Source organism: Cryptomeria japonica, chromosome 11 (genome assembly GCF_030272615.1).
Source record: "Cryptomeria japonica chromosome 11, Sugi_1.0, whole genome shotgun sequence".
Taxonomy (NCBI): Eukaryota; Viridiplantae; Streptophyta; class Pinopsida; order Cupressales; family Cupressaceae; genus Cryptomeria; species Cryptomeria japonica.
In genome coordinates, this window is record NC_081415.1 from 386,800,321 (window position 1) to 386,824,131 (window position 23,811).

At 37.9% G+C, this 23,811-nt stretch overlaps 1 protein-coding gene across 5 annotated transcripts in view; it reads left to right on the forward strand.

The window, feature by feature from the left end:
* Positions 1–23,811, forward strand: part of LOC131034270 (glutamate--cysteine ligase, chloroplastic) — a 229,499-nt gene that overhangs the window by 65,206 nt on the left and 140,482 nt on the right. For all 5 annotated transcript variants that reach the window (XM_057965714.2, XM_057965713.2, XM_057965712.2 and 2 more), the window contains exons 7-9: positions 13,086–13,154; positions 13,262–13,332; positions 13,450–13,518. In XM_057965714.2, the coding sequence (XP_057821697.1) occupies positions 13,086–13,154; positions 13,262–13,332; positions 13,450–13,518 (209 nt within the window). The remainder of the gene's footprint in view (positions 1–13,085; positions 13,155–13,261; positions 13,333–13,449; positions 13,519–23,811) is intronic.

Sequence of the window (23,811 nt, forward strand, 5' to 3'; positions counted from 1 at the left end):
TAGTGGTTAAAAAGATTTATGGCCAAGGTGAGGATGCTTCTGTTTTGAGGACTCAATGGGATAAGTTTTCTCGTGGGCGAGATGATTTTGGTTCCGTGGAAGCTATATATGATATGAGAGCAAAGAAAGACCCTATAGAGTGGTGGTGGAACCATGGAAGTGAAGCCCTTGAATTGCAATCATTTGCAATACGATTGCTCTCACAAGTAGCTAGCTCTTCATCTTGTGAGAGAAATTGGAGTACTTATGGGTTCATTCATTCCTTAAAGAGGAACCGATTAGGATCAAAGACAACAGAGAACCTGGTGTACATTCATAGCTCACTTCGTATTCTCTCTTGTGTAGACCCTGGATACAATGAGGGTCCTTTAGCAAAATGGGATCAAATTTCACCTGATGGAGAAGCTGCAACCATTTTGGATGAAGTGGTTGAAGTAGATGGACTAGCTGATTTACCCCTTGTTATTCTACCATCAGAGGAACTTGAACTTGAGAGTGATGTCTATTTGGAAAGCCTCATAGATGAGGACCTTGATTATGATATGGATGATCATGGCATAGAAGAGTAGATGATAGATATAAGTTTTCCAATTTTTGTTTTCAGCTTTTTGTTTGCATATCACTGTATCAGCTTGCTGCTTATCAAGCTATTTAGTATTTTGAATTTTCAGTATGTAATCACTAATCAGTTTGAAACTTTGACACAATGGTTGTATGACATTTTGATTTGACTCATTTCACATTTATGTACCTAAACTTCGAAGTTAATTTTGAATGTTAATTGAAATTTTTGTTTTGAAAGTTCAATGTCATTACATTTTCAGATTTTCTATAAATTATTAAATTATATTAAAAAAAAAATTGGCATCTCCAAGTACCCCCCCGTCTCCTATTTTGAAAAAATAGCCGTACCCGTACTAGTCCAGCACTAGTACTAGTACCAGTCTCCGACGTCTCCAAGTACCCCTGTACCCGTGCAACCTTGGAAAATACCCAAAGAACAAAAAGCAAAAGACCAAGAGGACCTAAAAGTAGGGGGTCCCCATTTGCAATGGGGCGATGTGTGAAAACGTCACAACATGTCACACATTCTCTAGATTTGGAGCCCATACATATGATTGTGTCATCCCTCTGAAAAGTGGAAAGGTATGATTATAATTTCTAATTCCTTTGCAAGAGCAAGTTCTATGGCAAGAGACTCGACCCAAGATTTTCATCTAGACTTATCGTCTTTAAAAAGTTAGGTACTGTACTCCCAACATGAGGTGAGCTCCATCTTTGAAATCTGCTCAAGCTTTCTTTAGGGAAGTTCCAATCATCAATCCAAATGGGAGAGCTCCCCTCTACCAATATTCCATTGCAGTAGAGGTTTACGGATTTTAATGGATTTAGTTGTGATCCTTAAATGGATCTAGTTCACGACCAAGATTAGTTGCTTGTTTTAGTGACTATTTGGAGTGAATAAACACAGTTTTGGCCTCATGGCTGCAGTTATCTTACAGGACCAAAAATTTACCATGGTAGCACCCAAAGTTGATTTTTTTTTCACATATGATATTTTGTGTCCTCTTGAAAAGACATGCATTTTGAATACATAAAACATCTTGTTCAAGTTTGGATGCAAAAATCATGGCTCGTGGAAGGTGGGGGACAAAATGAGCATTGAAGGGGCAATTTTGAAATTGCTAGTCTGTTGAAGGGGATGGGGGAACGATGACAAATATAAGGTTATGATTTGAAAGTATCAAATATTTCTCTTCAAATTCCTATACATGAGCATTCCAATGTGTGGGGGATCTTCCACCATCTATTTGAGGACATGAAGATGTCAGATTGAATCATTGAAGGCATATCATAGTAAACATATCTTCAATAGAAGCATGAAAGTGTGAGTGTTGTTTAGAGGAAGAATAAGCTATGGGGAAATCATACAACTCATATGACTGGAGTTATTTGATGGAATAGATTAGCAAAAAGAAAAGAAACATATGGAGTGAGTCTCTCGTGCTTGTAATTATTTCAATATTCCAAGTGAAAAATTAATCGCTCAAATAATCGATGTATTCAATGTATTAACAAAGGAGACGAAGGCTCTATAAATGGAGTTTACAAGACGATGTTTTTAAAAAGGAAAAATCATTAACAGGAGAGACTACCTGACTAACTCTCTGACTCTAAAAAAAGAACTTAATATGACAACTAAGACAACAACTAAAATGACAACTAAGATGATTAGATAATCGATGTATTCAATGTATTAACAAAGGAGACAAATGCTTCTTAAATCGAGCTTACAAGACGATGTTTCTAAAACAATCGTTAATAGGAGTTACAAGTAACGGAAAAAATGGAGACTACCTAACTAACTCTAATACTCTAAAAAAGAACTAAGACGACAACTAAGATGACAATTAAGATGACCATTATAGTATAAATATAATTATTTTTTAATGCCCTCCTTAATGGTCATCATACTCAACACCCTACATAAGACTCTCCAGGTTTTCTGATCACAAACGCAAAGAAGGTTGCCCCTTCTCTTCAGAACACTTTGTTGCTGTGGAGACCCTCCCAGGATCTGCAGAATGTTCTTAACCAAGAGTACTAGAATCCGTCCAACCTGAGGTTGGGTAAAACCGAAACTTGAAACCACGATTTTGAGGAAAAATCAACAAACCCTCCAAAGAGCAACATACATGATTTTCAAAAATCGCAAAAAGTTTTGTAGATGAGCACTGAGCACTGTTCGGTCCAGCAACTCCAAAACAAACTGCAAGATACCACATTTGTAGATGTTCGCCCCAACAAATCTAGGTGCGACCCAAAATAGATTGCAAGAAACCATGTTTTTTGTGGAAAAAACCGTCAAACCCTGAAAATTGATGTTACAAATCATTGTTTTTTGTGGAAAAAATTTAAAAACCCTAATCAGGAACACCCATCATAATTTTTTGTGGAGAAAATTAGAAAATCCTCCAACAGAGAATGCACGATTTTTGAGGACAAAATTTTTGTCAAAACCTTGAAACGATTTTTGAGGAAAAAATTGAACAAAACCCTGAAATGTCGTGCGGCAAAATCCCAGATATCACGTAGTAAAACATTACTCCTTGATTTTTGAGGAAAAAATCAAGCAAAACCCTCCCATGATTTTTTGTGGAGAAAAATTAGAAAACTCAACAGTAATTTTTTTATGAAAAGAAAATTAAAAAAAAAACAAACACTAATTTTTTATGGACAAAAATTAGAAAACCCACAAATAATTTTTTTAAGTCCAAAAACCTATAGAACTAGAATAAAAAACCTTAGCCATCATACACAAACCCCAGGTGTAGAAGTATGAATAGGGCGCATGGATCTGGGCAACCAAAAAACAAAATAGACAAGCCTAAACCAGATTGCAACTTCTGCAACAAAACCCACGAGCACTACTGAGAAGGAAAACACAATGAAGGTCAAGATAAAAAACGTACCCACGGAACCCTTGCACCAGATGCCGACGTGAGAAAGGAAGTAGTCCTCGGAGAGAAAACGTGGAGAAAGAACCTTCAAAAAATTGTAACACCCAAAAACAATACCGATGTGCTGGAAAAAAATACTATCGGCTAGAAAATCGCAGGTTGAGAAATGCTGTCGCGCACACTCACAGGCGTGGGCCGAAAATACAAAGGTCACGCGGTTTCTGCAAACAACCAAAAACCAGTGTGAGAAGAAACAATGCATGTGGGCTGAGAAAAAAAACGGCCTTCAAAGATGCAAAATACGGTGTCTAATTTCTTTTTCCTTCTGAAAAAAAAAACGTGATTTACAAATGACCCACGAATTTGCAAAAAACCCTACGAATTTGCAAATACCCAGAAAAAAAAAACACGATTTTAACTAGAAGCTGAAAAATAAATTGAATGAATGATTCAATAATCGGATAATCTATTCAACAATATACAAGCGTATATATAGAGATTACAAGACGACGTTCTAAATTAAGAACAACTCGTTTAAAGTGAACTACTAAAAAGCTAAACGCTAAATAAAGCTTAAAAGCTAATTAACTAAAAAGAAAAAGCTAAATGCTAAATAATGCTTAAAAGCTAATTAATTAAAAAGCTCAATGACCATTAAACAAGGAACTAAATATAGGTGACTAAAATATAATTAAATATTCTAATACCCTCCTTTAATGGTCATTCTATCTACTAACTACCCTACAGAAGACACTGCAGGTCTTTTGATCACAAATGAAAAGAACACTCTGCTGCAGTGGAGACCCTCCCTGGATTTGAAAAGTGTTAATGACCAAGAATACTAGAATCCATCCAACCTAACGTTGGGTAACCAAACTGAAAACGGAAACCATGATTTTGAGGAAAATCGACAAACCCTTTTGCAGAAGAGTATCAACTCCAAAACGGACTGCAAGATACCACGGTTGCAGATGTTTGCCCTGGCAGGTGCGACCCAAACTAACTGCAACAAAGCACGATTTTGAGGAAAAAACCGTCAAACCCTAAAACAGGAACCCTCGAAAAGAGAATTTACGATTTTGAGGAGAAAATCGAAAAACCAAGAAATCTTAGGCAAATCATCGTTTTTGTGGAAAAAAACGGTAAAACTCAGATAATTAAAATCTTACGTGAATATCGCGGATTACAGATGAGATAATTTTTAAGGGAAAATTATAAACCCCGCGAACAATTTTTGAGGAAAAAATCGTGAAAACCCTCCGATGATTTTTTGTGGAAAAAATCAGAAACCGACAGATAATTTTTAGGAAAAAATCGCGAAAACCTCGGGATCTGTAAGACGAGGTCTGGCCTAAATCAATCTGATCAAGGCAACAATATTCAGATATCGTGAACATGCATTGTTTCCAGGTGTTGTGGCAGTTGTTGAACTTCTGTCTGTGTTCCAACATGATGGTGGTTAACCTAGTGAAGGCACAAAGAATGAGACGGAAGATATTGATTAAAAATCAGAATAGAAGCAGCTGCACAAAAAATCTGAAACCCTAGAGGAGAATTCTGGCACGAATTCTAAGGAGCGAATTTCGAGGTTTGGAAGAAACCCAAAAATTAAATTTTTTTTGCAAACTTAAAACTTGAAATTTTTCCTGAAAAATAATCAAAGAAATAATAATTTGCAGAAAATAAAAAAATACCTATGATTTTTTTTTTGTAAAAAAGACCAGAAAAATCTTGACGATTTTTTTTCCAAAAAAAAACGCAAAGAGAATAGGGTAGAAACCCTAGGTCGGATGTACAGCATAAATAGCGCCCACAAAATTACTAGAAATCGCTGACTGTTTTTAAATTCCAAAGCAAATTCGCTAGCACAAAATTCAAGGCACGGAAAACGAGGCAACCATAAAAATTTGAGATCAACTTAGAAAAGGTTTCGAAAAACCCACCAAGAATCTAAAATCAAAATACAGATTCGATGGCTCAAAAATTGAGGCACGGAAAACGATGCACCCCAAAAAATCTGACGACGACCCAGTTGAGGTCTCGAAAAACCCACCAAGAATCTGCAAGCAAAATAAAATTTCGACTTGAACTGAAGGGTCAAAACCCTAGTCGAAAATTGCAGAAACCTTAGGAAAATTTTCAATCTTAAAAAAAAACCTCCAGGGTGCAGGCCCGAAAATCTCAAGAACCCTAAAAAAAACATGAACTTCTACCCAGCACAAAGAAATTTGCCAACGATCCAGAAACCCTTGAAACCCTCAAAAAGCCTGCAAAAAAGCAAATTCGTTTTTGTTTAAAAAAACAATAAAAAAAAATTTGGAAAATATTCCAGAAAGAAGACCATGAATTTTTATTAAAAAATTCGCCAAACTTTAAAGAATCCCATCGATCCGCTCTGATACCATGAAAAATATATTGAATGAATGATTCAATAATCGGATAATCTATTCAACAATATACAAGCGTATATATAGAGATTACAAGACGACGTTCTAAATTAAAAACAAGTCGTTTAAAGTGAACTACTAAAAAGCTAAATGCTAAATAAAGCTTAAAAGCTAATTAACTAAAAAGAAAAAGCTAAATGCTAAATAAAGCTTAAAAGCGAATTAACTAAAAAGCTAAATGACCATTAAACAAGGAACTAAATATAGGTGACTAAAATATAATTAAATATTCTAATAGAAGCCCTTGAAATTTTAGACCAAAACTGACAGGAGCAGAAAATCCGCGATTTTTCGTGAATTGGCTTGCAAATCTTCTACAAACCATTGAAAAATGCACCAACGATTTTTTTTTTTCTTTTTCTGGAAATAAATTCCAGGCAGAATCTTATGGATTTTTTATTAAAAAAATCGTTAAATCTTAAAAAATCCCATTGACCCGCTTTGATACCATAAAAAATTAATTGCTCAAATAATATATGTATTCAATGTATTAAGAAAGGAAACAAAGGCTCCTTAAATAGAGCTTACAAGGCAAAGTTTGTAAAAGAAGCAATCGTTAATAGGAGTTACAAGTAATGCTAAAAATAGAGACTACCTGCCTAACTCTACGACCCTAAAAAAAGAACTGAAGATGGCAACTAAGACGACAACTAAGATGACAACTAAGATGACTTTTATAGAATAAATATAATATTATTTTAATACCAAGGAAGCTTAAAAGATGTGAAGTTGCCATTTCCATTTGGTTTTCTTCATATTGAGGTTTCCATGATAAATTTGTCTTTCTATTGAAGAAATTTTCAAAATGATAATTTTGTCTTTCTATTGAAGAAATTTTTAAAATACCTAGTGATTATGTTGTAATGCTAAATAACATTGCATAAATCACACAATGATGAAAACTTAAAATGCAGAAACAGACAGATAATTACACCTTGAAATCTTCTTTTTATTCCCTCAGAAAGCTTACAAGAAAACCTCGACAATTAATATAACTCATAGCTGAAAACAAATCAACGAAATGAACTGTGCTGTTACATACAATTTTTCAGTCCTTCAAAAAACTTAGTCTTTCATTCTACTCTTAAGGCAATGAAATATGATACTCACCCTTCCAAAGATAAGTCCAAAAACTTTACATGAAATATATACTCCAAAAATAGCCATAAGGAAGATAAGTTTAAAAGGGAATCCAAAGAGGAAAACCATGTTATCATTGCAATGAACCATGGGAGCATGGGCATATGTGCAAAGGGATGGAATTCAAAAAACAGCATGACAATTTAAGAAAGAAGAATTTATGTTATAAGTGTAAAGAACCGTGGGGACGAGATCACCAATGCAAAAGAGGGCAAGTGCACAAAATAGAAGAAACGCCTGTCGAGGAAACACATATGAACCCTAGCAAAAGGACAAGATTGGATGATGATGAACCTGGAATTTTAGCAGTCATTTCTCAGACATTTGAACATAGATCTTTTAGACTTAAAGGTACTCTAAAAGGGCAAAAAGTAATTGCCTTGGTTGATAGCGGGGCTTCCCACAATTTCATCAGCAAACACTTAGTGTCAAAACAGAAATTGGAAGTTGAAAAGTTTAAAGGGTTTAAAGTGGCCTTAGGCAATGGATCCATTAATCGATGTGCCAAAATCATAGTCAACTAGAGATTAAAGTGGGAGATTACATCATCAAGGGGGACTTCTACGTAGTTACATTAGAAAATGATGTAATATTGGGAAGACCTTGGATCTACTCTTTGGGTCGTTTTACCATGGATCTCCCGAACTTACAAATTTGTTTCCAACACAACAGGCAGGAAGTCACATGAAAGGATTACCAAATGGTTCTCCAAAAATGGTTTCATGCAAAAGAATGGAGAAAATCCTTAGGTATGATCAAGGAGAATGGATTGCTTAGTGTATGATCCTAAACAAATCTACTTCCCAAGAACAAGCCATCCACATTGATATCCATCCTATTTTGAGGAAACACAAGAGAGTCTTTGTAGACATCCCCTTGGGTCTTCCCCCTAAAAGAGGGTTTGATCACACCATTGATCTAGAAGAAGGGGCCAAGCCAGTGATCACCATCCCTTACAGACATACTTGCAGATTTATAGAAGAAATGGAATAAACTATAAAGGAGTTGCTAGAAATGTAGCATATTCAGCCAAGTTCTAACTGTTTTGCATCTTCAGTGGTACTTGTCAAGAAGAAGGATGACACGATGCAAATGCACATAGATCATAGAGCCCTAAACAAGAAAACAATAAAAAATAGATATCCCATACCTAGGATAGATGAATTGATTGATGAACTACATGGAGTCAAGTACTTTTCCAAGATTGATCTACGATCGGGATACCACCAAATACAGATGAGAAAAGATGTACCAAAAACTTCATTTAGATGTCATTATGGGCATTTTGAGTTCCTGGTCCTACCATTCGGCCTCACCAATGCCCCAATGACCTTTCAATCTTGCTTGAATCATGTTTTTCGGAAGCAACTGAGGAAATCCCTACTTAATTCTTTGATAATATTCTTATCTATATAAAAACCTGGGAGGAGCACCTCCAACATATTGACGAAGTCTTAAGTATCGTGGAAATAGAATCATTATTTGCTAAGGCTTCAAAATGCAAGTTTTCCTTAGAAGAAATCCTTTACTTAGGCCACAAAATCAATGCAAAAGGGCTAAGTGTAGATGAGAAAAAGATTAAAGCCATCCAATTGTGCCCAAAACCCCAAACCTTAACTTAACTTAGGGTTTTTTTGGGACTATGTAGCTATTAGGCGATTTGTAAAAGGCTTTTCCAAGATAGCCGCTCCTCTCACAAACTTAACCAAAAAGGGAGCCTTCATATGGAATGAAATAGCACAATAATCCTTTAAAAGACTAAAAGAGGCAATGAGTTCATGCCCAATCTTGGCCATCCTCGAATTTGCACTACCCTTTGAGTTACAATGCGATGCTTTTGGAGAAGGGATTGGGCTGGTCCTCATGCAGAATAAACACCCCATATCATTTGAGAGCCACAAGCTTACAGAAAACAAGAAACATTATTCCTTCTATGATAAGGAAATGTTGGCCAGTATGCATGCCTTGGCCAAATTCAGGCAATACTTAGTTTGTGGAAAATCCCATGTCAAAACAGATTACAATAGCCTAAGGTTTTTCATGAACCAAAAAGATTTGAATGACCGCTAGCAAAAATGGGTAAGCAAGATCCAAACTTACAACATTGATATCGAATATGTGAAAGGGACCAATAACATAGTAGCTGATGCCTTGTCTAGACGACTTCACTTGAACACCATAACAAGCCTCATAGGGGATTGGAAAAGTTACATCACCGCCGAATATGCAAAAGACCCCCAAGCCAATGAAATTCTAGAAGGTAACATACCAAATAATGATTACAAAGTAGCTGAAGAAATCATCCTATACAAAGGAAGGATATTCTTCATACCCAACTCAAAGATGAAGAATAAAATCTTGAAGTAGTACCATGATAACTCATTAGCAAGACACCTAGGATATTACAAAACTTATAAACAGATACGAGAAAAGTATTCATGGAAGGGCCTAAAAAAGGATGTCTTAAAATATGTACAGGAATTCTTAACTTGCCAAAAGAATAAAACAGAACAAAGCCACCTTGCAAGCCTCCTTCAGCCACTACCCATCCCTAACCAAAAGTGGGAAAGCATATCCATGGATTTCATAATTGGATTACCCAAAGTACAAGGGAAAGACTGGAATTATGTGATAGTAGACCGGCTCACCAAGTACGCTCACTTCTTTGCAATATCTACAAAATATAAGGCACATAGCTGAAGTGTTCTTTAAGGAAGTTTACAAGCTACACGACTTACCCAAGAGCATAGTCAGTGACAGGGACAGTCCTTTCCTTAAGCTAATTCTGGAAAGAACTTTTCTAGTTAGCAGGGATTGGATTGACACCCAACACAAGCTACCATCCACAGACAAACGGGTAGACAAATGGTCAACAAATGGATAGAAGGCTATTTAAGGAATTATGTTATAGTCCAACATAAGGCATGGCTCAAATGGTTGCACCTAGGGGAGCACTGCTACAATACTACAAACCACATGTCAATTAGAATGAGCCCATTTAAAGCTGTATATGGATATGATGCCACCTCCTTTGGAGGCTTAGCCATACAATAGAGCAAAGTGCCGAGAGCCAGGGATTTTATTCAGCAAAGCATAGACGTCATGAACACTTAAGGATAATCTTCATCATGCCCAAAACCAACAAAATATTCATGCTGATTGGAATCGGGTAGAGAGAATATTTGAAGCTGGTGTTTCTTAAGACTACAACCATACAAACAATCTTCCATCAAGACAAGTGGGGTAGGAAACCTTAAGCCCCGTTTTTATGGGCAATACAAGGTCATAAGGAAACTAGGAGAAGTGGCCTATGAGTTGGAATTGCCAGGGAGTAGCAGAATCCACAACATCTTCCATGTATCTAGACTCAAGAAGGTTCTTGGACAGCAAGTTGTCCCATGTGCAGAACTACGACCTCTTGATGACAAGGGTAAACTAGTATTGGGGCCCGAAACCATCTTGGACATGTGAGAGAAGAAGTTAAGAAATAGAACTATTATATAGTACCTAATTAAATGGAAAGGTCTACCCGAGGAAGACACATGATGGGAAAGAGAAGAAATGATTAAGTTGCTTGAGGACAAGCAAATTCAGGAAGGGTGGACTGTCATATCCTGTCCCCATGATCAAATGTAAAATTTATCTTTCTTAAAATTATCTTATCTATAGAACATACCCTATACCCTAGGCATACCTAGGGTGATCACAAGCATACCCAAGCATACCCAAGCATACCCAAGCATTGTGATTTAGGATTGCATTGATTGTCACTTAACCTCTCTAAAGTTTTTCACTTACTACCAAAATTCTTGCTGCCAATGTTCAACCATGTGAAGGACCCACATCGAACTTGAGCACCCAGGTGTACCCTAGGCCTACCCAGGGTGAACACAAGGGTACCCAGGCCTTGTGATTGAGCATTTTATTGAAGTCACTTAACCTCTGTAAAGCTTTTCACTTACTAGGAAAATTCTTGTGGCTAATTTTCTACTATGTGCTTGCTATCAATTCCAAAAGTTGATTGCAAGATGGTCCAAAACCAAGAAGTAAACAATTATTCTTGTTTGAGATAATGTTTACTCTCTTTCACAAATCTTGCAGCAGGATTCCAAGATTATTTTTCAAATTACTTGGTATGAAATGTGCAACTTTTGTAAATTTTTCTACCATTCTTGTTCTACCACCACAATGATTGTGTTTTGTTTATTTCTCTACTTTGGTAAACCAAAACAAAGTCCATTGTTATAGTAGACCATTTATGATGTGGCCCATCAAGTGGATAACAATCCTCCAGGATGCTTATGTTCCACTTCAATTTTTTGGCATTCAAGAGATTTTGCCACATATTGCACCATTTAAATCTTCATTCCATGCCAGAAATAATTCTTTTTAATTTGTTGCAATTTCTTAGTCACCCATGTTTGTGCATAAAATGGAACTCTTTGCATTTCAACTAGGCATTGACCACTTCAATTTTCTGAAGGAGGAATGTATATCCCTCCCTGATAACATAATAGTCCATCCAAACAAAAGATATACACAAAAATTCTGTTTTTTTTAAACATTTCATGGTACAATAGATATAGCAACCACACATCTTATTCTGCCAAGGGCATCAACCACTCTATGCTGTTTTCCTTTTACACAGGAAAAATGTATGTGATAATTGCTCAGCAGTTCCCACCATTTGCAGTGGTGAGCATATATAATTTTTGACTGAATGAGTGATGTAGACTTTATGGTTTAATTCAATTTCAAAGGGCTTACCTAACAGGTAATGCCTTTACATTTTTAAGGCATGAACTACTGCTGCCATCTCCATATCATGAGTAATGTAGTTCTTTTACATGTGTTTCTAGATCCCTATTTAAAATTTGGACTGTAGATTTATGTGATTTGTCGTTGCCAATGCATCACTTATATTGTCAGTGTATTCAAATATCCATAAAAGTATGAAGCACCCCTATACCTCTAATATCAGTGCGCTTAATGGTCATATATCTTGATGAAATTGCTAGCTCTTGTTAATTCATGGCTACCAAAAGTGCTAACTATTTAAATGGCTTAATTGGAGGACAATATTACTTTAATGCCTCCTTGCCATATTTGCATATAGGTCTTTCTTTACAGTCTGGATCATCCATAGAGTGTCCACCAGATGGCAATTATCTCCATCCGCATAATATTAATAGTAGATCACTTTAAAAATTAGATGATAATCGAAATTCGATACAATGTGGGTTCTCTAGTTGCCTGATTGTTAATCGGCAAGTTACTGGAGGGGAGCAGACCTGGTTTCTTAGATCATGCCATATGAATGCCCGAATCATATCTTACCACAATCAGCAGATATTCTCAAGTTTTGATACTTTAAAGTGAATGTTTCAATAGTCATCCTTGGGCATCCTTTAGATTAATGACTATGGTTAATCTACTCATTATAAAGTTGCAAGATTCTTAAAATTTGAATCAGTTAATCATATCATAAAATTTTATCCGACTGATGGTAATGGTGATGTGTCAAATTTATTTTAAATAGAATTTCTTTTGGGTGTAAGAACTGGACACTCTTTCAGGGATACTAATATCATCTGCCAGGTTAAGGGTAAAGGAATGGGCAATAATTCATGGTATAGACTATAATCATGGAAGGAAATCGTGCATGCCCATGAGATGTCATGGAAATGATTTATGTTTCTTTCAACAAAGGGCTTAATTATAGTTCAGAATATGGATTCGGATGAGCACAATGCTTGGTACATACAAGTACCTCAGATTTTGACATATGCTTCACAGAAACAAATTCTCTTAGTGGGAATTCTTTAAGTTATAGCCTTAGGGGAGCATTTTGATGATATTACTACCCTTGTTTTTGAGTGCAGAACTATGTGCTGTATAATTTGCTTTTAGAGTTTTCCAGCTGAGATGACAAACATGAAAATTGCAGAAGATGACTGCAAATCTTGGTCATTTTTATCTATATTTCAATGCTTTAAATGATATTTTGTATCTTTAAGTTGATATATTTTCTAAACAGGTTAATCTTGACTTCAGTTCAGAAATAGACATGATTCGTAAATTTCGGGCTGGCCTTGCTGTGCAACCTGTGAGCACATCTTTCTCTACACTAATTCTGATCTATAGTTTATTTTGGCGTGTCTAGAAAGCATGTCAGCATTTTCTTTCTGCTAATATTTTATTTCTATTCTACAGATTGCAACAGCTCTCTTTGCAAATTCACCATTTACAGAAGGAAAACCAAATGGCTTCCTCAGTTATAGAAGGTTATTGTCTACTTATCCATTATATATTTGAGTCAAAATAGACAGGTGTCTTTTTTGTCAGCTTTCAAAAGATGCACCGCAGATCTGTTTCTTACTTATTTTCTTTTAAATTTGCAGCCATATTTGGACAGATACTGATAACAATCGATCTGGCATGCTTCCCTTTGTGTTTGATGATTCTTTTGGGTAAAGAAACTGATCTTTCCTCCTGTGTTTTTTTCTTGATGATTATTTCGGGTAAAAACTGGATCTTTCCTCGATTTTTTTTTTTGGGATAACTATAGGGTTGGAGTCCTTGACTTTGACATTGTGTTTTGTGATGACATGTTAGCTTGACGCAAAAGAGACTGGTGGGAACCATGTCTAAATCATTTCAATTTAATTTTGATAAAATTGTATTTGAAAAATTATGTTATCGTGTGTGCTGTTGATCACCATAGCCATTTTTTGATTTGAATGCTTCCTTTCCAAAGGTGTTCCCCTTGATAGAAATTTGACCTTGAACTTGATTCAATCAAGTGCATATGACCTCAGGACCTCTTTTTCTTTACTGTGATCGTGATGAATAACTTAAAGAACATCATTCATGATCCTTTGAGCATTTAAGACAACACAAACTTGACACGACCTAATTATGATGTATACTTGGCATGAAAGGTATTCTGAAAAATCTATTCTTGAACATTCATTGATGATCTTTCCTTTATAAGAACTATCGCACAAGAAGGGGAAGTTTGGATAACCTAATGCATGCCAACATGCCCTCCAATATCTCTAGTAGTAGATTGTAAAACTATTTATCTAATGATTTTCATATAGAGGAAGCCTTTCCTTGTCCATGTAGTTAGCATCCTACTTTTATTCTTTGCAAGACTAGATAAAATAGAACAGCGAGTGAATTAAAACCTCTCTTCAAATTTGGAGGGAAATATCCTTGAGATCTAAACTAACCTAAACCTAAACCAATCCGACCATAGACAAAAAATTTAGACAAAACATATATATATATATATATATATATATGCACACTAAATTAATTTGCCGAGGGGCTTTTCCATAAATTAAAATGATTTCATGCCTTTCGTTTTTTGCCTCAAATTACAAAAACATTTGCTGGACTATTAATCTAATCTAAACATACAAACGATACCTTTAGGCTAGCTAAACTAGAGACCAGTTATTGAATGCAAACAAAATTTTAAAAAGTAATGCCTTGAACAACACACGATTCTAGGAAATCAATTGCTATGATGAACTGCAGCATGAATAAACGACATCAACACAAAGCTAGAAAATGATACTCAGTTCCTCTTTTATCAATGGAATAAAAAACACAACGAGCTCTAACAATAGTTTATAAGTGTATCATCTATCATCATTCCCTAGAGTTTATCTGCTCAAAGTACTTATCTATAGGTTAAAAATACCCAATCTTTGGGGCTGAAAAATAATCATTAGCTAATACCAAAAACCAAGCTTTAAAGTGAAAGGTTTGAAGGCTATTGAAAAGAAAGAGAAAGTAATTTTAACGAATAGCTATTTTAAATGATAAATAAAAAAAAATCTTGAGCATAGGAACCTATAATTAGGCCTTCACCCACTATCCAAAAATAGAATGTCAGTAATAATAACTGTCGTAATTAGCGATTTGCTAAAATAGGAATCTAGTGAATGAATGGCCTCTATGATTCTGATGGAGTTTCTCAGCTTTGGAAATCTAACAAATCCTTTAATACCTTAACCACCACGTATATGTTGACAATTTCAACAATCCAACATTTGTTACTTAATTAGATGTATTCTAGGCCTTTGGAAAAACTGAAAACTGAAGATGAAAAACCTAGAATGATTGTTATGATGAAAATACCTGAATTTGACACTATTCAATCATGTTGTTACTTCCAAAAAGCTGCCACAAATTCCTCCAAACTCTAAATGGTTGAAAGACTCAACAAAACCATTGCACCCAAATGATCTTCATCAAATCCGAAATTCCAAATTGAAAGTTCAGCAACAGCAAATCAGAAAAACCTAACCTTTCAGTACTGACGCAAGCACTGCCATTGTTTGTCTTTTTGGCTTGTTGATCATCAGATTCACTGTTTTAAGATGATAACTCTATTATTTGTGACATATAGTTGCTGATACCTGCATGGAACAGGGTCATGGAAGCTGCCATCACCCAGAAACGCAGGGTTGCTATCATACATGGTTGAAACATGTCTTGTGCTGGTTTAGGGTGGCTGAAACTCGGTTTCAAATGCTAATTTTAACTTTCATTCTCTCCTAAATCTCATACTCACTGCTAGGTGCACCTTGGAGCCCAATTCGCCACACAAAAAACTGCTACGAAGTATGAACTGTTTTTGAAATGTTTGTCACTTAAAACTGCTGTTTACTGACTAATGTGTTAGAAATGCTTGATTAGTTGTCATTGACATCAATCCCGGTGATCCGGATTGGTCCAGATATTGCAGTATATAGTGTTTGTAGTGTATGATGAGTATGCAGAATGTTGGTAGTGCAGTGGAAGATAGGTATGTATGTATCAAAGGCAGTCAACAGTGGTTGTAAGTATGTTACCGGTGTAGTCTGTTGCTCCGGAATTATGTAGTGTTAGTACGTGGATATGTTTCTCATAGTGTCTGAATTTTGGTGTTGGTTGTGGAAATCAGTTTCATGCTCCAGATGAATATGCTTTTATGATATTGCAGTCTAGTGATATTTTTTTGATAGTTGACAGGATTGTAGTGCTTTGCATTCTTGTTTTGTTGCAGATATGATAGCATATCTTTGATAAGTTGGTTGTCATTGCTCAAGATTGTTGTATTCAAGTTTTGGTGCTCCGAAAGTCGTGCTTTGGATGTTGTGCTACAAAGATATATTCGACTGTGCAGTGTTTGACAGTTCTATGAGCTCTAGTTTGCCTCTGGCTATATCTAATGTTAATTCTGTTGATGATTTGTTGTTCATGTCTTTAACTGTTCCTATGCTGAGGTGGATCATGTTCTTTTTAGCGTGCTCTTGTGAAAATTCGAGATTATGTTCATTCAGGGTTAGGTCGACCTTGAATGTTTTTATTGTTTTGCTCCAGTGATAGTAGCGTGTGATCTGATCGTTGGAGTATCTTTTGGGAAAATGTACTTGAGGCTGACTTGATGTATATTCTTATCGGTACACATACACACATATACATATATACATATATACATATGTTGTTCGTATATACATATAAGACAGTAGAGCAAAGTGTGAAGCGAAGAAGGTGATTAGTGACAGAGTGAGTTAGCTGGGTGAAAAAGGACATTTTTTTTGTGCGATAGTATTTTGAGTATGAGTAGGCAAATGGTGAATGAGTTGCAGAGTTTCTTAACCCAATCTATTGCAAGCAGTTGATGTGTTGTTTGAGCTTAAAAGGAACTGATCCCATGCATATGTAGATGCAATTTTCTTAGTTCATTTCTTTCTTTTTGGTAGTGAGCCTTTCGGCAGTAAGCCGTTGTAATCTGGGCAGTGAGCCCTTTGACAATGAGCCTCTTTTTGTAATCCCATATAAGTAGTTATATCATCTTGAGAGTTAACCCTCTTTGTGGTTTTTCTCATTTGGGTTTTCTATGTATAAAAATCTGGTGTCTCTCTTATGGTTGTGTGTGTTTTGGATTTCATTTCAATTGCTTATATCATTTCATGCTAAGGTTATTTGAGATCAATCACCCCCCGCCTTCTCAGTATACCGGCCTGTTTGACAATTGGAATCAGAGTTTGGTCCCTTGTTGCTATCTTAACTGCTTGAGGGAGATCTTGATTTGAACAAATGGCTCCTTTGGATATGACAAGAGAATACTATTTGGATGAAGAATGGAAGACAACCTTTGAAGATTTGAGGAGTGTGGAATCTAAGAATGAAGATTTGAAAGAAAATATTAAAGTAGCAAATGAATGTGTGAAAAAGATGAGAGATTAGATCCAAAAATTTAAAGCAAGGCATCGAGAAGTTAACAAGGAACTAAAACAAGAAAATGAAACTATTGTGTGTTTGAAATAGCAGATTGAAGAAAGAAAGGTGGAAGAATGTCTGAAGGATACAATTAATCAAAAGTCAAAAGAATGCGGGAAGTTGGAACAACAAATCTTGAAGCTGTAGTCAGAAGCAAAAGTTAGTGAAAGTAGTGCATTATTGGATAAGGTCTTAACTATGCAAAAATCTCATAAGGACAAGGAAGGATTAGGCTTTTTTGGAGAATGCTCAAATCAAAATGACAAAAGCAAAGTCAAGGAGAAGGTGGAAGCTAAGAAGAAACCTAAATATTCAACCAAGGTCTGGAATCCAGGACCTACTGCAAATAGACCTCTGATTCATCAACCTAATGCTCAAAGGTACCCATCATTCAATGGTTATTGTTTTCAGTGCAATTATTTTGGACATAAAGCTGTAGATTGCAGAAGTAAAGCAAATGAGAATACTCAATGTTTTATCTCTTAAAGTTTTGGACATAAGGCTAATAACTGTAGTAATCAAGTTATGAATGGAAGCTATAGACCATTTGTGAATGGAGTAAATGGATCACATATAAATAAGCCCTTTCAAGGTTGTTGTTACATATGCTATAAATTTGGTCACAAAGTTAATCAATGTAGATCTAGAACAAATTCGGTGAATTCAAGATAGAAGAATAATTCAAGATAGAAGAATATCAAGTGTTACAATTGCAACAAATATCAACATTTTGCTAACATATATAGGGATGTGAATGCTCTGGTAAAATCAAATAAACCTGAGAAGAAGAATGCTATGGTATGGAGAAGGAAAGATGCGACCGAGTCTGTTGCACCTAAGTCTAGTGTGGGTGCTTCGTTCAGAAATTGTTCCGGTAGCTTTGGCTTAGCGGGAACTTAAAAGAAAGATCTATTTGTACCCCCTATCGTGAAGGAAATGCATGTGGTGGTTTGCACATGTGCAATTCATGCTATTGGTGTTATGTGTTGGTAGATTGCATATGAGTACAAAATTCAGTTGACGTTACTATGACACGATAGTTTTTGGTGGCAGAACCCTAGGTACAGCAAACAAGCTAAATATATAACTTTCAAGATCAGTTTGCATTATGTGTTGAAAAGTTTGTAGAGCATAGCTATTGAAGAGCAGTAGGAAAGTTAGAATAGAATAAGCGCAAAAGGTATTTTTCATATCTTTTTTCTATTGATCCTAAGATGTTAGTTGTAGGAGAATCTAGCAGTAAAAATGTTCGGAAAATTTAAAGAGTGCAATTAGAGGAATATAATCATGAGAAGATTAGGAATTTAGGAAGTTCTTTGTCGGATAAAGAATTGCAAAAAATTAGGGAATTAGGACATAAAGGCTTGGATATTTGGAGTGAGTTTCCATGGTTTGAAGATGAGGATTCGATCAACTTTCTTTTAAATCATATTGAGGATTATCATATGATGTTGGGGACGCCAAAGGTGGATGTGTAGAGGACGCTTGCGTGGTCGAGAGTGCAGGGAAAGCACCGGAACGAAGCGGTCGAAACAGTCCACCCGGGTTCGGCGCACAAGGCAAATACACACGTACCTTCCAAGTGAAAACAATGTTGAACAACCAGGAGAAGCAGAAACTGCTGAAGTTTGGGAGACGGGTTGGAGGACCCGATACGGCATTGCAAAACATGCATAACCATTTGGGAGGCAAGTGGCCAAGATGATAGCCGAGTACTGGTTGAAGGCATTTCCCGCCACCCTTCAAGGGATTGCCATTGACTGGTACACAAACCTCGATGCCCAACACAAGACTAGATGGAGTGATCTGAAGAGGGCGTTCCAGGAGGAATTCAAACTCTTGAGGGATGATAATGAGATTGTGGCCGAAATCTATAATACTAAGCAAGGGAAAAATGAGAGTGTACGCGCTTACAACCGTAGACACAAAGAACCGTTGAACAAGATGGAAAACCAGCCAGTCGACGGGTTGAAGAAGAGGTGGTTCACGGAGGGATTGATACCCTCACTGTGCAAGAAGATGAAAGTAGTGCCTCCGTCTCATACGCCGATGCGTACAATCGAGCGATGGACATCGAGAGTGAAAATAAAACATCCTCTCGAGAGAAGAGGAAGACCGATGATGATGAGAGCACTGAAGGTAGCAGTGACGAAGAATCCAAAACTGTACAAGCCCTTCGAGGGGATATGTTGAGAATGATGAAAGAATTGAAGGTTGAGAAAGGAACCAGCAATGAAGGTAATGAAATATGGTGTTTTGAGTGCAAAAGGGAGGGGCACACGAAAGGTAATTGTCCTAGAAATATGTTTTGTGAAATTTGCCAAGTGCTGGGGCATTTAATCAAGGAGTGCCCGTAAAATTTGAAGATGAGAAGTACACAAGTACTCTTCACACAGGGAGAGTCCAACCATCTAAATCACAGAATGTATCGCCAAGTGGTTATGGAAATCAACGAGGGCGAAACCAAATACAGTACGAATCAAGAGGATGTCCCATCATACAGTGCCGACAATATAGTGAATGGGGACACTTTGCAAGAGACTGCCATAACAAGAAAGACAACATACAATTATTGTGCAAATGGTGTGAACTAGGTGACCATGAAGACACCAACTGCCCGAATCAGAAGGGTATTAATATGTTGGACGTGGAGGAACAAGAGGACGTAGTTTTGGCAATCACAAGAGCACAAACAAAGAAGGCGATGTATTCAAACTCTGGTATGGAAAAGGAACAAGCTGAAGTAGAACAAGTGTTGGCGAAGAAACAAGTAACTTCCAATGGAACTGCAAGTATGTCATTGCGGGAGTCAGAGAAGAACATAGTACGACAGGTGCTACAAACAACTGTACCCATCAAGGTGGCAGACATTCTTCAAACTATGCTGCAACTGAGAATGGCTATTGCCAACACAGTCAGTGAAGACACAGTCATCCAGAAACAATGTAAGCCACACGAGGAGGAATTGATGTAAAAACCATCAGGCGAAGGGAATGAGACCATTGATCCAATGTTGTTGACAGTGAGAATCAGGAGGAAGCCAGCTGTCGTCGAGATGGAAATAATGAGGAAGAAGTTGACAAACACCATTGTCGATGGAGGCTCGGGAGTAAATGCACTGCCAAAAGACACATGGAAATGTCTGGGGAAGTCGAATCTTTGGCCGCCAACCATCCACTTGGTAGATGCCGATCAACACAACATCCAACCGTTGGGAACATTGATGGCACAAAAAGTAATGATTGGGACACAACAATTTTTCTTGGACTTTGTAGTCATCCAATTATAGAAGAAGGCGTACGATGCAGTCCTTGGGAGGGGATGGTTGGTTATTGCCAAGGCGAATCATAACTGGAAGCGAAACACACTCTCGATCGAGAGTGATGGGAGGAAGCACGTCATTGACTTGAGGAACCAGGTGGTGAGTGAAGAACCGACACCCTCGGACTCTGAGTCTGAGGGTGGAGAGTTAGGTATGGACAGAGGGAGGAAAGGCATGAAACCCAAAGATGAAGCAGTGCTCGAACTGGAAGATTTCTTTGAGGATGAGACGAGTTCTCTTAATGGATTATTTCACTGGTAGATGGAGGATTATGAAGTCTTCCACCCCAACTGTGACATGCTACAAATTGGTGGAATTGAGGAAGTGCAAAGTCCAACATGCTCGAAGGAATTGTATGGGGTTAGGCCATATGAGAAGGAGAAAAAAAGTTGCAAGAATAATGGAGCACGCCATCGATATGCTATAGGGGGGTTGCATGAGAGAAGGCTGTACAAGTTGAAAGCACATCATTCGTACAACAAATCCGTATAGAATTTGGAAGCACACCATTTAACTCAAAAGGATCCGTACGCTCTGTGAAATACTACCCAACAAGAGTTCTGTACCACAAATCCATACAGAGGTGAAATTCAGGAAAGCCACACAAACCAACCGCACATTGGCAGGGTCCGGGGTTGGACGAGGGGAATAAGGCTCAACCCGTACGAAGGAGTCCGTACGAAAGGGGACACGAAGGCAAGTAAAGACCAAGACGACATCACACCAAGGTACCAGGAGGAAATTACCATCGTACGGACGTCAAACTTCCAGGAGGGAATCACCGTACGAACATAAAACCACCATGAAGGAATCACCACTGTACGGACATCAAACCGCCATGAGGGAATCACCATCGTATGAACACTTTCTCCTTGCCATGTACATCACCTCAGAACCGTACGTCCAACCGTACGACATAGTTGTGGAATAATCGTACGGACTTCACGACGGTCATTGCTTTGTATTGTACGACTTTCAGCTCATTCCGTACGACATGGCAAGTTCATTCATCTCGTACGGTATCACAAGTGCATTCCTTCCGTATGGCACCTATCGCATCATTCCCTATTGCCAATGCACATTTCGAAGTTCCAAGTAGTTATTGCTGTACTTCAATTCCATCACATACTGATAGATCATATTGCCCACATCGTACGGAAGATACTTCATCTCGTACAGTCAAAGCCTATTGTTGACATCGTATGGCTAGAGCATTTCTTTTGCATCGTACGACATTGGTTGCATCCTGTACGGGAACACCAATCAGTCGTACGTCATCAACCTCAACCTGCGTGTTGAGTTCTCATTGTGTCGTATATGGTACAATCCCCTCAATGCTATCGTTCCGTACAACAAAGTGGTTTCTTCACGACATGTTGTAGACATTGGATAAAGCTTTTTTTTGGCTTCATCAACATTGTTTTTGGTGTCTTAAGAAATCACGGAAATCATGTGTGCCATGGAGTTCCGTTTGGTTTTGAAGGTTGCAATTTGGTGTACCACGACAGGGAGCGTGCCCTGGGCGCTTCCCCGGGACCCTGTTGGCAGTAATATTGTACGAGAATAAAACCGTAGTTAATTAAATAGTACTTTACTTAGTAATGTAACCGAGGGATGGTAGTTACGGGTGCAACGGTTGCCCCTCGCATCCCCTCGGTACCTTTATATACCATGGCAGGTAACTTGTAAAGACAGACATGATTATGAATAGAAATAGTATCTCTTATATTTGCTTGATCTTATCTGGTATCTATGGCATTATTGTCTTTTGTTAAGCATTCTATCTGTATGTTCTAAACTGTTCACCTAGAGGGTAAACATTTGGCGCTGTTGCTGAAATTTATCCGGAGCACGGGAATATACTACATGGCACATGGATAATGGGACAACCATTGGCCGAAGGGACGAGCAACAACCTTGATGAAGAGCTTGAAGAACTGTTCGAGGGAGAACTAGCACTCACGAAAGATTACTCTTGCATCCTCCAGGTGGCGATTGAAACACACGTATGAAGGGAAGCCACCACCGAGGATGTTCCAGAGGATGCTGTGTGGAGTGCGACACTTGGTGTAAGTCGGACGATAAATCGTTTGATGAGCAACTTGCCCAACCTCCTGGCACAGGCATTTTTGGCTCTTCAAAACCGCAGGGAAGACACCTATCGGGAGAACTGACGCCAGCAAATCCTATAGGAGTTTCACGAGCGCCAAGAGGAGGAGCACAATGAAACCGAGCGAGGGGTAAATAATCCCTGAACTGTGTACGGGCGAAGGAGAATAAACAAGAACACCCCCACTGTAGTGACATACATTGTATACCAAGGATGAATTAATAAAAGTGTTCTTTTCAATATGATGTCTTGTTCTATTACATTAGGAGAATTTAGAATTAATGCCCAATCTACTAAATAAGGACAAAAATAAGAAGGAATACATAGGGGACTCTGAAGCCGCTCAACGAGCATTAATTCTCAAGCAACAAGTAGAACGGCGAAGAAGATTCAAGAGGTTGCCGAGGAAGGAAGCAGCGGAAATGGCAACAATGGCTCTGGCGAGGGCCAAGTTTCCACACTAATAGAAACCACCAGGAAATGGTTGGGGAACCGTTCCCTAACATTGGAGATCAGTGACGGGTGTACGGTAGAATCGTACACGCCATACAGAGGTGTCGAGACCAGGAGGGAAGATGAGACAGAGACTGAGAACAGAGAGGCCGAGGATATCGGTGCGAACGAAGGTGTCGGGAGGACACAAGGTCACGGTAGTAGAAGCAATTTGTTCGGGGCAGGCTCGTCACACCCTAGTAGTCAGAGCAACTTGGTGGGACCCAACGGACCAAATCTCGGCGGAGTACCTTCGGGAGGACTAGTGTCTGGAGGAGGAGTTCCAGGAGGGCCAAGTTCGAGTTTCGGAGGGCAGATCGGGTCGCCGCCAAGAAACGTAATGGCGAATCGGCAAAAATTGCCTTAGTTCACCGAAGATGGGAAAGAAAACCGATGACATTGCTGTACATGTGAAATAATCTGGTCGGCCAATGGCGTGGGCGATAGGGCGGAATGGGTGGTGCAATTCTCCGCCACCCTACGAGGAGTAGCCATTGATTGGTATTCAGATGCTGACAAAACCCAACTGACAACTTGGGATGAATTGAACAAAGCCTT